We start from the raw sequence: 14,997 nt of genomic DNA, 5'->3' as shown, positions 1-14,997 counted from the left end.
CGGAGCCCCATGATGGACACACACGTGTGCACTGTGGTGTCCCGAGGTTTTCCCATGCCCTGGTGTCCGCGGAGCCAGGAGGACGCCGGGGGGGCTGCAAAGATGCAGGGGGGACACACAGGGCGTTAGGAGAACCTTCAGGAGGTGGCCCTGTCCCCATCCCGCTGGGACACAGCTTTCCCTGCCTCCCTGCAGGAGCACACGCACTGGGGGGGCTCGAGATGTATCCAGGCTGGGGGTTCCCTGGGGGGCACCCACACCTGGGCTGCCCCCACTGTGGGGGGGACAATATTTGCCCCTGTGGACTCGCCATGCCCTAACACCCCGTGGCAGGAGGCCTGGGGAGGGAGCTTTTTTTTGGGGGGGGGGGACACCCCAGCCCCCAAGGTGACAAGATCTGCAAAGCTTCTCCGGCTCCATCCTCGCTGAGCCGCCCGTGGGTACCCCGGTATCCATGGCGATGGGAGGATGCCCCCCCCTCCGCCCCCCCAGCCGCTGCCGCAGCCGCAGCCGGCGGTGACGGTGGCACGGGAGCGATGCTCGGCGCTGGAGACCCCCGGCCGGAGGAGAGCTGGAGCTGGAGCCCCCCGGCCCCATGCAGGCGCTGCGGAACCCGGAGCCCGGCGGGGGTGAGTAGTGAGGCAGAGGTTTCCTTCCCCTCCCTGATTGCGGTTTTTTTCCTTCCCCACCGACCCAGGGAAGTCCCCGCCACCCAGATATCCCCTGCGGAGAGGAGGACGTGTCCCCATATCCAGCTTGGGGCAGGGGGGCTGTTTTTTTCTCACCCCTTCCTCCCGCTCCCTCCTCCCGGAGCATCCTCCGGTTTCTCAGCCGGCACTGCTGCAAGAAATCGCAGCCCAGGGAGATAAAGTCGGGCAAAGTTTCGGGCTTAATCAAGGTGTCGGGCGATGCTGCTGCGGGCTCGGTGACTGCCCGGTCCAAAATTTCCCTTTTTCAGCCTTAAAATCGCAGCCTGAGTCTGCACAGGGTGAGCCCCCCCCTGCCCAGCATCCCCCCCAACCCCTGCTGGGGGCCGGTGCGCGGACCTGCTCCCCCTGGTAGGTCTGCAGCCGCAAAACGATGTCCCCCTGTCCACCAGGAGCTGCCCTGGTCCCAGGTAATTATCATAATTACATATTGATTAATGCTGGGTATGGGAGGAGAGTGCACGGGCTCCTCTTTCCCGGACACCGGGGATGCTGATGGACCAACCGGGCTGGAGACCACATCGCTGCATCTGCTGCGTGGTCTGAGCGTTGCAGCGTGCCAGGAGATGGGCTTCTCCCCACGCCCTGCTCTCCTTGCGTGAGCCCTCAAAAAAGGAAAAAACCACCAGGAGAACAAGATGCCCGCTGGGTTTCTTTAAACTGTACATCCAAAATTCATTCTGAGCTTGGAGGAGCATCCACAGCGCGGAGCCAGCCCGCCTGCTGGCCCAGCCCCCTGAGCTGGAGGCGGTGACACAGTTGGGATTCCCCATTTCTGAAGGCATCTCCCCACCTTCCAGGGCAATCAGGAAAAGCAGGAAAGGGTCGCTTCATCCCCTTCCACCTCCATTTTTCTGCTGTCCCTTCCTCAGAGCCTTCCAATGGCAGCTGGGCCAACGCCAGCGAGAGCCACCTCCTGAAGGAGAACTACACCTTCTTGGCCTACTACCAGCACTCCTCACCCGTGGCCGCGGTGTTCATCCTGGCCTACACCTTCATCTTCCTCATGTGCATGATTGGCAACATCCTGGTGTGCTTCATCGTGGTGAAGAACCGCCAGATGCGGACGGTCACCAACATGTTCATCCTCAACCTGGCCATCAGCGACCTGCTGGTGGGCATCTTCTGCATGCCCACCACCTTGGTGGACAACCTCATCACGGGTGAGGCAGCAGGGCAGCGGATAGGTGCAGGCAGAGATGTGATGGGGAAGTGATGGGAGACACCACAAGCCGCCTTCTCACCCTCCCTAGGAGGCCACCTCCAAAACTCTTGCACATCTTTTGTGCTGAGGACGAGGAGGGCAGGTGGTGGGCCATGTCTGATGGAGGTCTGAAGCCATAACGTTGCTTTCCATCATCTTGAGTGTCACAGGCCACAGCCAGGGGCAGAATATTTCTGTATTTATTACCACCTGCAATTTATTGGTTGCGGCCCCCTGCCCAGACAAGGCAGGATGTCGCATCCTCCAGCTTCCAACAGGCCACGGGCATTTTTCCACCACACCATATTTTGAAGATAAAAAGGGTTTCGGTGGCTTTGTGGCCCCACAATACCACCCATGTTCCTGCTCCAGGGCTGTGCTTAACCAGTGCCATTCAGCACCTTAATGAGGGAAGCAAATTAAAGCCCTGCAGATCAAGAACCCGAAGGCTGGTCCCTCTGATAATAGCTGGAGTCCTGCAGAAACGCAGGAGAAAGGGCAAGGGGAAGTATTTATGATGTCACCTAGCTCGATAACCTTCTGAAAAGTGTAATACAAATCTTTTAAAACATTTTTTTTTTAATATCTGTACTGCTAAAGGCCATCTCTGTATGAATAACAAGCGAAAAATACAGCTCCCCTGCTTAGGACCAGGATTTAGCATCGCACGGTGGATGGGGACATCTAGAGGGAGTTGCTGATGGACACGGCTGAGCCGAATGTGTTCATCCTCGGGGTGATGATGAGGTAGGGGATGACGTGGGGACGTGGGCCAGCCCACCACCCCCAAAGCTTCCTCTGTGCTTGCAGGGTGGCCCTTTGACAACACCATGTGCAAAATGAGCGGCCTGGTGCAGGGCATGTCTGTCTCAGCCTCGGTCTTCACGCTGGTGGCCATCGCTGTGGAGAGGTATGTTGGGGTGGGGGGCTCCTGAGACCTCAGCCTGCATCATGGTGGGGTAACCCAAGGCTGCAAAGACCTCCCGAGGCTAAGGAGACCTCCTGCTGCATGAAACCCTCCCCTCCCATCACCTTCCTTCCCCAGAGGTGTCCCACCATGGGCACAGCCCTCATCCCAAGCTTGGCGCCCACAAGGCACCACATCCCCGCTCTCCTTCACCTCCCGAGGTGCCCACAAAGGTGTGGCGATGGCGAACATGAAACCCAGGTCAAAGCCGTGATCGTGCTTTTGGCCACCTCCTTGGGGTCCTACAAGGAGGTCCTACCAACCCCGCAGGTTTCGCTGCATCGTCCACCCCTTCCGGCAGAAGCTGACGCTGAGGAAAGCCCTGGTGACCATCGCTGTCATCTGGGTGCTGGCCCTGCTCATCATGTGCCCCTCCGCCATCACCCTGACCGTCACCAGGGAGGAGCACCACTTCATGGTGGACACCTACAACAACTCCTACCCCCTCTACTCCTGCTGGGAGGCCTGGCCCGAGACTGAGATGAGGAGGATCTACACCACCGTCCTCTTCTCCCACATCTACGTGGCCCCCCTGGCCCTCATCGTTGTCATGTACACCCGCATCGCCTTCAAGCTCTTCAAGTCGGCGGCGCCCGCTCACGGCGCCCGGCCCGAGGAGCCTGAGGGGAGGAAGGTGTCTCGCAGGAAGGCGAAGGTCATCAACATGCTCATCATCATGGCCCTCTTCTTCACCCTCTCCTGGCTGCCCCTCTGGACGCTGATGCTGCTGATGGACTACGGGTGCCTCAGCGAGCGCCAGCTCCGCCTGGTCGCCGTCTATGTCTTCCCCTTCGCCCACTGGCTGGCCTTCTTCAACAGCAGCGCCAACCCCATCATCTACGGCTACTTCAACGAGAACTTCCGACGGGGCTTCCAGGAGGCCTTCAGGGCCCCTTTCTGCTCGCCACCGCGTCGGCGCCACCGCGGGCCCTACGGCGCCCGCAACCGCGTCTTCACCCTGGCCCGGGCCAGCGACTCGCCCCCGCACTCCGAATCGGGGCCCCTGGCGCCTCGCCGAACCGGCGTCCCCGCTTGGGATGGCTGAGCAGCCATGGCCACCACCCTGCCTGGTCACCATGGGGCCCGGTGGGGACATCATGCATGACACTCTGGTACAGAGGAACCCCAATGTTGTCATGGTTTGGTGGCCTTGATGTGGGGCATGAACTTCCAACCCAAGGGCTTGTTGTGGGGAGGAATGAGGATTAAAATAAATGCACGTCTTGCTGATGCCATGTCCCCGAGTCCCACCGGTGTCCCCCCTTTACCCGGTCCCTGCCCCACAGCAGCGGAGAGAAGGTGTGTGAGAGTGGCCATGCCAGGAGAAACCATGCCATGCTGTTGATGCCATGTGATGCCGTATCTTGCTAGACCATGCCATCCCATGCTGAGGCGGCCTTGGTGGACCACACAACACTGCGGCAGCCTTGGTGGACCATGCCATGCTGTGGTGGCCTGGGTGGACCATGCCATGCTGTGGTGGCCCTGGTGGCCCACGTCAACCCATGCTGTTGAGGCTATAGTGTGCCATGCTGTGGTAGGCTTGGTGGACTGTGCCACCCCATGCTGTGGTGACCTCGGTGGACCATTCCATGCTTTGGTGGCCCTGGTGGACCACGCCATACTACGATGGCCTTGGTGGAACATTCCATGATGTGGTGGTCTTGGTGAACCATGCCATGATGTGTTGGCCTTGGTGGACCATATCACCCCATGCTGTTGTGGCCACACTGGACCATGCCATGCTGTGGTGGTCCTGGTGGACCATTCCATGACATGGTGGCCTTGGTGAACCATGCCACCCCAGGCTGTTGTGGCTGTGTGGTGCCACGCCACACTGTGGTGACCATGGTGGACCATGCCACCCCAAGCTGTGGCGGGCTTGGTGGACCATTCCATGCTGTGGTGGGCTTGGTGGCCCCTAACATGCTGTGCTGCTCTTAGTGGCCCATGCCATGCTGCGATGGCCCTGGTGTCCCATGCCATGCTGCGGTGCCCTTGGTGCCCACAGGCCCAGCACCCTCCTCCCCTCAGCGCCCTCCTCCCGCCTCTGCACACGTCACTCCGCGCACGTCACCCTGCGCCACGTCACTCCCCGCGGCGGGCGGGCGGGGGCGGCTCCCCCCTCCCCATCCACCCCCCCCCCCTCCCGCCCCCAGGCGGGCCGCGCATGCGCAGTGTGCGGCGCCGCGCTGAGGCGAGCGGCGCATGCGCAGAGCGGCGGCGCGGCGAGGGGCGTGAGGGGCGCCATGGCCGGGTACAGCGCGGAGGAGCGCGGCGCCCCGCACAGCGCCGGGTACCGCCTGTTCCTCAGTGAGTGCCCCCGCACCCCCAACACCCCTCCCCGCATCTCCCCAACCCCTCCCGGGCAGCCCCGAGCCGGGGGGGGGGCTCTCGGGGGACCCCCCCAAGACCCCCCCCCTTAAGGCCTGAGGCCTGGGCCTGGTGCTGGGCCTGGGTGTGGGCCTGTTGCTGAGGCGCCCCGCTTGCCTTGCAGAGGACGCGGCCGGGCGGTACATCTCCCCCTTCCACGACATCCCCCTGCGCGACGGCGGCGCTGAGGTGAGCGGGGGACCCGCTGGGGATGGGGTCTGTGGGTGTCGGGCTCCAGGGGGGCGCTGGGAGAGGGGCAGGGGTCGCCCCCCCCCCGCCCAGCCCCGTGTTCGTGCCCAGCGGGTGACGCTGAGGCACCCCGGCTGTGGTTTCCACGCCTGGAGACACGCAGGTGTGTGCTGCGGGCACGGGGTGTGCATCACGCGCGGGCTCTAACCGCTGTAAGGTCGTTTTTGTGCCCATAACCTGCCCGGCGCCAGGCGAGGATGCGGAGTTGCACCCCAGGACCTCAGGAGGAGCGGCTCGCCTGCCACGCGCTGCTCGCGCCCCGCCAGCGGTTAGTCGCTTCGGGCTCTTCGAGACCGCTGCCCGAAAAACCGAAGCAGCTCAGTTCTGGGGTCTGCTCTCGGCGTTTTTCCAGGGATAACTCACGCTCCTCACCTCTGTAGCTTGCTTATTCGTCTAACAAGTACTAAAAAGCCTCGCAGCTCGAGGAACAGCGTGGGTTTGGATGCTGAAAAGGACACGCTAGAGAGCCACGTGTGCAGGTTAAAGAGTAGTTTTCCTGTGTTCTTGCACACTGCAATACTTTGGCATGGTCTTGAATCCCAGTGTGAATCCTTCCTGAGGCTTTCTCATCCTCCTTGCTATTCCCTGCTTTGAATTTCTCTTCTTACTAGGGAGGGCAAGCCGTAGGGGAGCACCCTTACATGTGGTACCTCTGCCTTGTCTGAGGGCCCTGTTTGGGTGGGCGTAGAGAGGGCACAACGAGTGAGTGCCCACTAGGCTGATCTCTGAGGCAAGCTGCTGGGCGCTGTCCTGCCCAGGCCAGTGCTGAGAATTGCTCTCATGGGGAAATGAGCGTAACACAGGCTGCTGAGGGGAAGGAGGGAGAGCCACCAGGCCCCTTGCTTGCTGCCCGTGGCCAGCAAAAGGAAAACGGTGATCAGGGAGGGAGGCGAAATGCTTCCTGCAGCTAGTTGGGAAAGCAGGCATCCAAAAGGTTACTTGGAAGGGAATATTGAGGTGGTGTCACACGTTGCAGACGCTCGTAGGACAGAGCTGGGAGCAGCACAGGGTGAGGAGGGTTTCGGTGCCCTGGTAATGATTAACACGCAGAAGGGGACGACTGACTTCAGGCACAGCGTGCTGCTCGCCAGCGCCTCGGTGCCAAGTCATTGAGAGAGAAGCGAGCTGGCATTGCACAACTGATCTCGCTGGAGCTTGTTCTTTCTGTAGCTGGAACGCTCTGCAGGGATTTTGCTTGTTACTTAGCAGGTTCGTTAGCTGCAGTAGGGAGCCCGGCTCAGAGCACGAGGCTACCTTGCTGCGTCTGCTGCCTTGATCTTTATCCTTAGACTTCTGGCACTGAGCGGATTATCGCGGGGAGTTTTTTCAGCCTCGGGCTGGGATGTGCTGACCTCATCTGTACCTGTGCGTCCAGTCCCGAGGAGCGACCTTGGCTGCCCGTTGGGTGTCTGGGGCTGAGCCAGGTCTGGGACTCGGGGCGCTGGAGCTGGGGGCTGGCCAGCTGTGCCCCCAAGTCATCCTTCCCGCCCTGCCCAGCCAGCTGTGGTCATCTCCTTCCTTTCCTCAACTTACCTATAAGTACAAATAACGTATATGCTTTTCCGTTCAAATTGCAAATGATCAGTGACCCCCCCGCAATTAAGAGGGTGCAATAAACTCATTAGGGAGGTGTGTGATGTAACAGCGCTCGTTGCACATTAGCAATCTATTTGTGGTGCAATACAGGTGCAAGGGTTTTAGCACGCCCCGTGTTACCTTTGCAATGCTAATGCTGCTTACCCTGGGGATTAGAAACCTGGCGGATGCTGGGGAGCGAGGTCTGACATTTTATTAAAGGCCGTAATCTCCTCCTGCAGTGCTTATTAAGATTCAGGTGTGGAAGAGCCCTGGTCCTCTGGGCCCAGCTGGAGTCAGGGGTTACCCATAAGTGAGGTCCTGCCAGGTGTGGGGAGAAATATTTGGGAGCAAAGCTCTCAGTCATTTGGGATGTTTTGTAGGTACACGTGTTATTAAGGACATGGCTACTCCTACAGGCATCTCCTGCTCTAAATGGCCAAGCTGGCTCTTGCTGTAGGAGCTCCACGTTTCCTATTTAATGATCACACCTAAAACCTCAGCTTGTCTCACCTGGTGTTGTTTCTATGCTGCTGGTGTCAATTCACTCCGACGCACTGGTCTGTGAAAAGATGACAGGGATGTTCTCAGGAGGCACCTGGTGGAAGGTGTGCAGAAAGCTTGCAATCTAGCCTAACCTCATGGGATTAAAATCTGAGTAATGACATGTGACAGGTGTAGGCTGTGGGACTTCTGTCAGGTGTTTCAGAATTGGCACTGGGGGGAGGGGGAAAAGCAAAAAGTTCTGGTTTTCTTGCAGTCTTCCTGGTGTTCGTGCTTGTGTGTCTGCTCTGGCATGGTGTGACAGTGAGGTTCCTCCCCATTCACTGATGTTTTGCTTTCTTCAGAATGTGTTCAACATGGTTGTGGAAATACCTCGCTGGACAAACGCTAAAATGGAGGTAAGTTATTACTACCAGTCCTGCCTCAAGTGCTTCAGCTGTCTGGTCTATGAATAATCTGGGGCTGTGCTGCTCCTCTCCTTCTCCCTCCTGCCTCGTGAAGAACAGTCGAGCATCATTGGTTCCATCACTTGAAAGACGGTGATTGAGTCCCAATAAATCAGGCCTTTCAAAACCCACCTTCCTGCAGAGTTGGTGCCAAGGAGGTTCTCTAGATGCCATTCTGACTTCTGATGTAAATATTTGCCTAATGGTAAAGGCTGAAGTCTTGCAGGAGTTGTAACCACTTAGTATTCTTCTGTGGCTCCTGCCTGAAGTGGCGTGTAACCGGTCTCACTCCTGTGTTGGGTTCTGACGTCGGTAAGCCTGCTGAAATCTGCACCCAGGGGATGCAACAGGAAATGGGGCTGTCCAGGGCTCGTGTTGGCCCCAGTGTCAGCTCCTGGCTCCCCAGCCTGTCAGCTAGCTGCCAGCTTCCTGGAAAAAATCACTGCCGTTTTCCTCGAGAGCAAAGTAGAGAGCCTGATGTAACTTCTCTTTCAGATTGCGACAAAGGACCCCTTAAACCCAATTAAGCAAGACGTGAAGAAGGGAAAGCTGCGCTACGTAGCCAACGTGTTTCCCCACAAGGGCTACATCTGGAATTACGGTGCTCTCCCGCAGGTGCTGTACCATGTCGCTGTGCCTCGCTCTTCCTCGTGTGTCTGTGTGTGTGCCTCTGACCCCTGCCAGCTGAAGGGCTGAGCTGGAACTCACACATTTGCAGCTGCACCTGTAGCCTTCCCAACAAAGGGGACCTGTTAGGAAAGCCGTGATGTTTGCAGGTAGAACTCCAGGGAGAGGCTTGTAGCTGGGGCTGTAAACAAGCTGTTGCAAAACAAGAGGGCAAGCAGCTGCTGCGAGTGAAGTACAGGCAGAAGGCTCACAAAGGGCATCTGGCAGTGCCACGTGCTCCCTTCCCTGCCAGGTAAAGCTTTAGGATCTAGTTTTGAGCTAATGGTACAGGATCTAGGTGTGCAGCCCCGAGGCAGTGAAAATCTGAGTATTGTTTGTGTGGAATTACAGCATTTGGACCCTTTGGCCAGTTGTGTGTTAGTGGCCCAAAGAAATCAGTGCTTCAGGGGAAAGGGTCTGAACTTACAGCTGCCTGGCAGAGACGTGTGAGAGAGATTGCGGGGAGCCCTTCAGCGCCACAGATCTTGGTGACCTGAATGCTCTGGCTGCACCACAAGGTTTTGACTATCACAGTCATGTCCTGGCATGCAGGGGGTTGGGAAGGGCGTTCATTTTTCTCTATCTGAGCAACCTTAGAGGTAGGTGCTCCTCATGGTGAGAGTGGACCCTACGTCCTCTTGCTCCTGATCAGAAGTGTGTTGTAAGCAGCTGTTAATTTCGGAGGCATGGCTCCCATACCTTCTGGAGCCCCCTCTTCCAACCTGTGAGTGCTCACAGCTTCAGGTGAGAGGAATTAGGACGCTACGTGGCATAGGGTATGGGACCCCAGGTTCCCATTTCTGCTCTGGTGTAACGGTGTCCTTTAATCCTTTGACCAGAAGGAAGCAATACACCCTATCTGTCTTCCACCTCTGTCGCACTGCTATCTGGAGTTCAGGAAGCTTCTGTTAAGGAATGAATAGGGAGAGGAGCAGGCAGGCAGCCAAAGCAGTGAGTACTCTTCCTAGATGTGAACTTCACCTTTATGCGGCTATTGAGCTAAGGAGGAAGTCTGAAAAGTTGTTGAAAGGTTTGTCAGTGGGAGGGAGTAGTTTGCCCCTGGCAAGATAAGAACTTTGACTTGGATTTAAGCTGCATTTGCAGGCAAGTGAAAAACCACAGCGCGGCCATTAGCCCTGAATGCAAGTGTGAAGTGGGTCGTCATCTGTGTCTTCCAGGCCATTGCCTGTGTGAAATAAACCTGCCTTTTGTTTCTTCTTCAAACAGAATTCACTCAGTGTGGGGCTTTTGCTTTGTTTCTGCAGACTTGGGAAGACCCAGGGCATAAGGATGAAGGTACTGGCTGCTGTGGAGATAACGATCCCATCGACGTGTGCGAGATTGGAAGTAAGGTAATGCATCCTGAAGGCAAATGTGGTTAAGGGGCCCATTGTTCAGAGATGTTATTCCGCTCTTATCTCCTGTATCTTTTAAGAATGGGATGTTTCCTCTCTTGTCTTTGGAGATGGTTGATGAGATTTTTAGAGCAAAAGCCTTGTGAGCTGAGGCTTGCAAACTGCTGATAAGCGACCGATGGCAGACTTACGGTACGGGGCTGCCTGCTGCACTCCTGACAGCTTGCACTGCCTCCTGGTGCCTATTCTCGGACGTGTGGGTGCTGCCAACAAGTCTTTTGTCCTTGCAGGTCTGTTCTCGAGGGGAGGTGATCAAGGTGAAGGTGCTGGGCACGCTGGCACTGATCGATGAGGGCGAGACAGACTGGAAGATAATCGCTATCAATGTTGAAGACCCTGAGGCGGGCAACTATAATGGTAGGTGGCAGGGGGAGGAGCGGGTCTGCTCCGACCCCGTCTCCACTGGGTGCCTGCAGGAAGCTTTCAGGGCAGGAGATGGACTTGCTCCTGCTCTGCCACCACGCTTATCAGATGCGATACTGGCTGCGAAAGCAGAACAGGACGTTATCGTCCTCTAGCAAAGGGATACGCTGCTGTTTATCACAGGTTAGGAGACCTTTGCACGGCATGGGATCTCGAAGAAAAGGCAGGCTGTCGAGCCCGTCCTGCGAGTGGAAGGAAGGGGGGTTGCTCAGCAAGTCGCATCAAAGCTGTGTAAATGCGTCCGTGCTCCTGGGGGAAGCCGGGCTTTGTTCTGACGCTGAGACACCAACTTCCCTCCCCACGTGCAGGCATCCGCTTTCTGTCTGTCCTGCAACCTGTCCAGGATGTCGCCAAGGCTTTGCGGGGAGGGGCAGCTCGAAAGAGCAGGGCGGTAGCGGGGTGCCTTGTGCTGTTGGGTTGGGGTCGCAAACCTTTTCTCCCTGCCTAGATATCCATGATGTCAGGAGGATGAAGCCTGGGTACTTGGAAGCTACGGTGGACTGGTTCAGAAGATACAAAGTACCTGACGGAAAGCCAGAAAACCAGTTTGCTTTTAACGGTGAATTTAAAGACAAGGTAGGGTCAGTGTTGTCATTACCCTGACCTGCCCAAAAACTGAGCTCTGGGTGCATGGGGACTTGAACGAGTAGTTGCTGACGGCTGGGGATGCAGCTGCCTTCGTTCTTCCTGCTCCAGCCTCCCCTCCTGCTTGTTTACGGGCTGGTGCTTGTTGGGATCCTAGGAGAAAAAGCACAGGGTTATTGCCCCACTACTGCTGGGTACGACCAGTCTGGCTTCTAGCTGATGTTCGCGTGAGGTCCCGTCAGGGCTGGCAGCCTGTCAGAACCAGGCTGAAAAACACGGGGATTATTTGCTCCTGCTCTGGAGCAAAGGCCACTTGATGTCACCCTTTGCTTCAACGCGCAATAGGCTGCGGTGGAACAAAGCCAGTGCCCAAGGGAGGCAGATGCAGGAGTGAAAATGTTCGTTCAGGCCTAAATTGTGACACTGGCCGAGTGTTCCCCCTGCCCTTTGAGTAAGGGCTGTGCCTCAGCAGCACCATTCCTTTGCTTCTCCTCGTTCTCTGTGTTAGTCAGGTAACTTCCTGCTCCCAAACGGGAGCCCTCCTCAACTCGTGGTGCTGGGCTGGGTGTGCTGGGCCATCTCGTTGCCCCTCAGACTGGGTGAAACTGGAATGGAGACAGAAAGCGGGGACAAGGCTCCTCGCACGTGGTGCTGCAGTGTTGTAGTTGGCTTCGTGCTGCGTCAGACCAGGATATTTACTGCTGGTGTTCCTGCTGGGACAATCGCCCGTGCTTCAGCTTCCAGCTGACCTGTTAGCACTCGGGTATACGCTACTTCTTTTAAGGGAAAAAGCTGTGATCTGCTTGGAACTGGGCTCATTTTCAACTAGCTACAGAGCTAGATTAGCCGGGTGACTCTTCCTGTTGATACGAGCAGCACTGGAGCCGTTTGCCTGGAGCGGAGGAAAGCTGGCAGGTTGGTCAGGCCCAACTGGCTGCTGCAGACAAACAAGGAGGAGCTGTGGGGCGGGGTGTTTTTGTAAGGCAGCAGTGGCCCAGGACTCGAATATCTGCCTTCAGTTTCTCTTGGCTTTGGGCTGGCTAGGCGACCTTGGCACGCCCGCCCACCTTGGAAGTAAAACACTTATTGTAAAATCGGTATTGTTTCAGCTGGTGTGTGCCGGGAGGTTGCTGTTGTTCCCAAAAGGCAAAGCGATGCAAGAGGTGCTCCAAGAGGGCTTCAGTTCCTGACTCTGGGAGGTGTTCTGTCTAAAATCAGCCTGTAAACACAGGCCTCTTTCTCCACGTAACTGCTAGGCTGGGGAACATGGTGGAGTGCTCGCACCTAACTATGTTTGTCCTCACCTTTGTCTTTAGGATTTTGCAGTGAACGTCATCAAAAGCACTCACGAGCACTGGAAAGCTTTGATAGCTAAAAAAACTGACGGAGGAGAGATCAACTGGTAGGTTAACACCGGTCGCTGTGCTCGCTCCTTCCCCGTGAGCCCTGATGAAGCTTCCTTTCCTGACTTAACACAATTTCTGTTGGCTGCTCGCTGCCTCAGCAGGCAACCTGATAACGATTCTCAGTATTCCATTGTCTCATGCTCCTGGGGGGAGGCTTGGCTTTCACCTTCTCACGAGCAACCTTTCTCTTGCAGCACAAACCTGACGGTCTCGGACAGTCCCTTCTGCTGTAGTCAAGAGTGTGCTAAAGCTACTGTGGATGCAGTAAGTCCCAGCTGGGGTGTCCCAGCGCCAGTGGCAGAGCAGTGTGGTTTGTGTGGGGCCGTAAGCTGCCATCTCAGGAAGAGGAGCCCGACCCTGTATGCTTAGAAAGTTTTTGGCTGACTGAGCGCAGCATCTGGTTCTGGTTAAGTAAGATGGATGTGGAGCGAGGCAGACATTCTTCCAGAGGCTTCTCCTCACCCTTAGTCATCTGGGAGAAGGAATCCAATCCCGTGTGAAGGGCTGCATTTCTGTCCTGCAGCTCGGCTCTCAGCTGCTCAAAGAGCGTTTAAATATTTGGCCTTTGGAGAGCTTTGCAGCACGGGGTCACCCTGTGGGATCAGAGAGCCGCATTTCGGAGGCACCTGCAGCCAGGGACCGTGCCTGCTTTGTGAGGTTTCCCGTGTAAGCGCCCTTACCCTGATTCAGGGCTCAGCTGAATCTCCTGAGGCTTGTGAAATCACCAGTGCTGGCAATGTAAAGGTGCTTGGAGGAGTAGGGGGAGGAGAATCAAAACAGAAACGCTGCTTCAGAGCATGGGGACGTGACTGGAAACCAGAATCTCCCCGCAGACATTTTTGGAAGTGGAGTGCTGGCGGAGGGTGTCACCAGCCAGGGCCCCTTGGCTGTCTGCTTTTTAAGCATCAGGTGAAAGCTCCTCTGAGGAGTTCCCTGAGAGTCCTTTGTGTCTCTTTTCTACCTTTACATCACGCATTTAAATAAAAGAAGCAGAGGGCGGGCTGCAGATAGCATTAGGGACGGAGTCTGGTTGCGGTCAGCAGCAGGTGGCCCCGCAGCGTGAGGGGAGCAAACGCCCACGCCCAGGGCAGAGCCCCAGCGGCACGCCGGGCACGTGCAGGGGGGGCTGCATGATGACAGGACGCGTCCTTCACTGCCTGCCACATGCTGATTTACGCCGCTCAGACCCTAAACTGTGCCCAAAAAAGATCTGTGCGGCCCTAGGGGGTGTCCAGGGAGCCCCAGGCGGGAGGGAGGTGGAACAGTTGCTGCCTGCTAATCCGCTTTTCCTTGCAGGCACCACCCTGTACGGCTGCCAACCCCATCCCACCAGAAGGTAAGCTGGAAAGCTGTGCTACGTCCCGAGGCAGGCTGGGGGTTGCCTCTGAGGGATCCTCAGTGGGAAAGGGAGGGTTTGGCGGCCTGGTTTGGCTCTAGCAGTGGGGGAAAATGAAGGACCTTGTCAGGCCTGGCTCGTCTCGGGTGCTGTTTGATCGCTCCGTCACTTCTATCGTGGCCTCGTTTCATTGAGACGTGGGCGGTGAGCAGATCAGAGCTGCTGCAGTTTGCTCCAGGAGAGGTTGGATGTGTAGCAGACCCTTGGAGAAGAGCACTTCAGAGTTCTGAAGTGCGGTGACAGCAGGGTTTTAGCGGCTCCTCTGAAAGGGGTTCACCAGATTGTCAGTGCAGGGGAAGCACTTGATCTCCACGAAGAGGAGAGGCAGAAAATGGCCTTGAATTCGGTTGTGCAGTTGCTGCTGATGGCATTTCTGTCACAGAGCGAGCAGCAGCTGCCAGCTGGTAGCCAGGCTCTCTGCGTGTCCGCACCCTGTCCCTCAGGGGGGGTGCGTTGTAGGAAAATGACAACTGCGGGACAACCCCGGGGGCAGCTGTCCCCTCTCACACCTTGTCACCCAGCTGTCCTCCCAGCTCATAAAGCTGCGAAGGAGCTGAAGCTGAATCAGGACTTGTGTTTTGGGGCGTGAGGGAGGTGGCCTTACCTTCCCGAGCCGGGTTGCACCAGAACCTGTGGGGTGTGTGGTGGTGGCAGTGGGGTGGGTGAGGCTGAGGACTAACCCCCCCTTTTTTTTTCCCCCATACAGTGGACAAGTGGTTCTACTACCCCAAAAACTAAGGCGCAGGGACGGACGCTGAGCCAGCTGCGATCCTCCAGCGGAGCCCCCCTGCCCGCTCCCCCAGCCCCCCAGCTTCCATGTCACCGAGCAGCCCCTGCCTCTAATTTATGCCGCCGTGAGCTGCCCCCAACCCCGCTGCATCCAGCCGGGGGGGGGGCTCTGGGATGCTCGGCTCCCCCCTGAACCCACCGCCTGTACCCCACAGCAGGTGGTGGGGGGCGAGGCCGGCCCGGTACGCGTAGTGTGGGCGCTGGAAATAAAACTACTGAACCCGCGCTGCGCCTCCGTGCTGGGGGGGATGAAAAAGGGGCTGAAAGGGGGCGGGGGGGGGCTGAAAGGGGC

At 57.4% G+C, this 14,997-nt stretch overlaps 2 protein-coding genes across 2 annotated transcripts; both read left to right on the top strand.

Moving 5' to 3' along the window:
- The first annotated feature begins 4 nt into the window (after positions 1-4).
- On the top strand, positions 5-4,108 carry NPFFR1 (neuropeptide FF receptor 1). Its single transcript, XM_027460249.3, has 4 exons — positions 5-629; positions 1,580-1,870; positions 2,722-2,821; positions 3,149-4,108. Exons 1-4 carry the CDS (start codon positions 596-598, stop codon positions 3,921-3,923), a joined length of 1,200 nt encoding a protein of 399 aa, XP_027316050.1. The 5' UTR covers positions 5-595; the 3' UTR covers positions 3,924-4,108.
- Positions 4,109-5,031: 923 nt separating this feature from the next.
- Positions 5,032-14,930, top strand: PPA1 (inorganic pyrophosphatase 1). The gene is made up of 11 exons (XM_027460250.3): positions 5,032-5,191; positions 5,376-5,440; positions 7,924-7,977; positions 8,521-8,640; positions 9,957-10,043; positions 10,337-10,463; positions 10,978-11,105; positions 12,431-12,516; positions 12,715-12,784; positions 13,817-13,856; positions 14,623-14,930. Exons 1-11 carry the CDS (start codon positions 5,128-5,130, stop codon positions 14,652-14,654), a joined length of 873 nt encoding a protein of 290 aa, XP_027316051.1. The 5' UTR covers positions 5,032-5,127; the 3' UTR covers positions 14,655-14,930.
- Positions 14,931-14,997: the final 67 nt, after the last annotated feature.

The sequence above is a fragment of the Anas platyrhynchos genome, chromosome 6, assembly GCF_047663525.1.
Source record: "Anas platyrhynchos isolate ZD024472 breed Pekin duck chromosome 6, IASCAAS_PekinDuck_T2T, whole genome shotgun sequence".
In the NCBI taxonomy this organism is placed as follows: domain Eukaryota; kingdom Metazoa; phylum Chordata; class Aves; order Anseriformes; family Anatidae; genus Anas; species Anas platyrhynchos.
Note: the sequence above shows the minus strand (reverse complement) of the source record. Positions and strands in the feature narration are given on the sequence as shown.

What these genes read in the sequence shown, in the direction of transcription:
- PPA1 (XM_027460250.3), top strand. Translation starts at nt 5,128, where the DNA reads ATGGCCGGGTACAGCGCGGAGGAGCGCGGCGCCCCGCACAGCGCCGGG. An exon ending in GGACAAACGCTAAAATGGAG is followed by an intron (nt 7,978 to 8,520) that starts GTAAGTTATTAC and finishes CTTCTCTTTCAG; the next exon opens with ATTGCGACAAAGGACCCCTT. An exon ending in TGAGGCGGGCAACTATAATG is followed by an intron (nt 10,464 to 10,977) that starts GTAGGTGGCAGG and finishes CTCCCTGCCTAG; the next exon opens with ATATCCATGATGTCAGGAGG.
- NPFFR1 (XM_027460249.3), top strand. Translation starts at nt 596, where the DNA reads ATGCAGGCGCTGCGGAACCCGGAGCCCGGCGGGG. An exon ending in GAACCCGGAGCCCGGCGGGG is followed by an intron (nt 630 to 1,579) that starts GTGAGTAGTGAG and finishes TCCCTTCCTCAG; the next exon opens with AGCCTTCCAATGGCAGCTGG. An exon ending in GGTGGACAACCTCATCACGG is followed by an intron (nt 1,871 to 2,721) that starts GTGAGGCAGCAG and finishes CTGTGCTTGCAG; the next exon opens with GGTGGCCCTTTGACAACACC.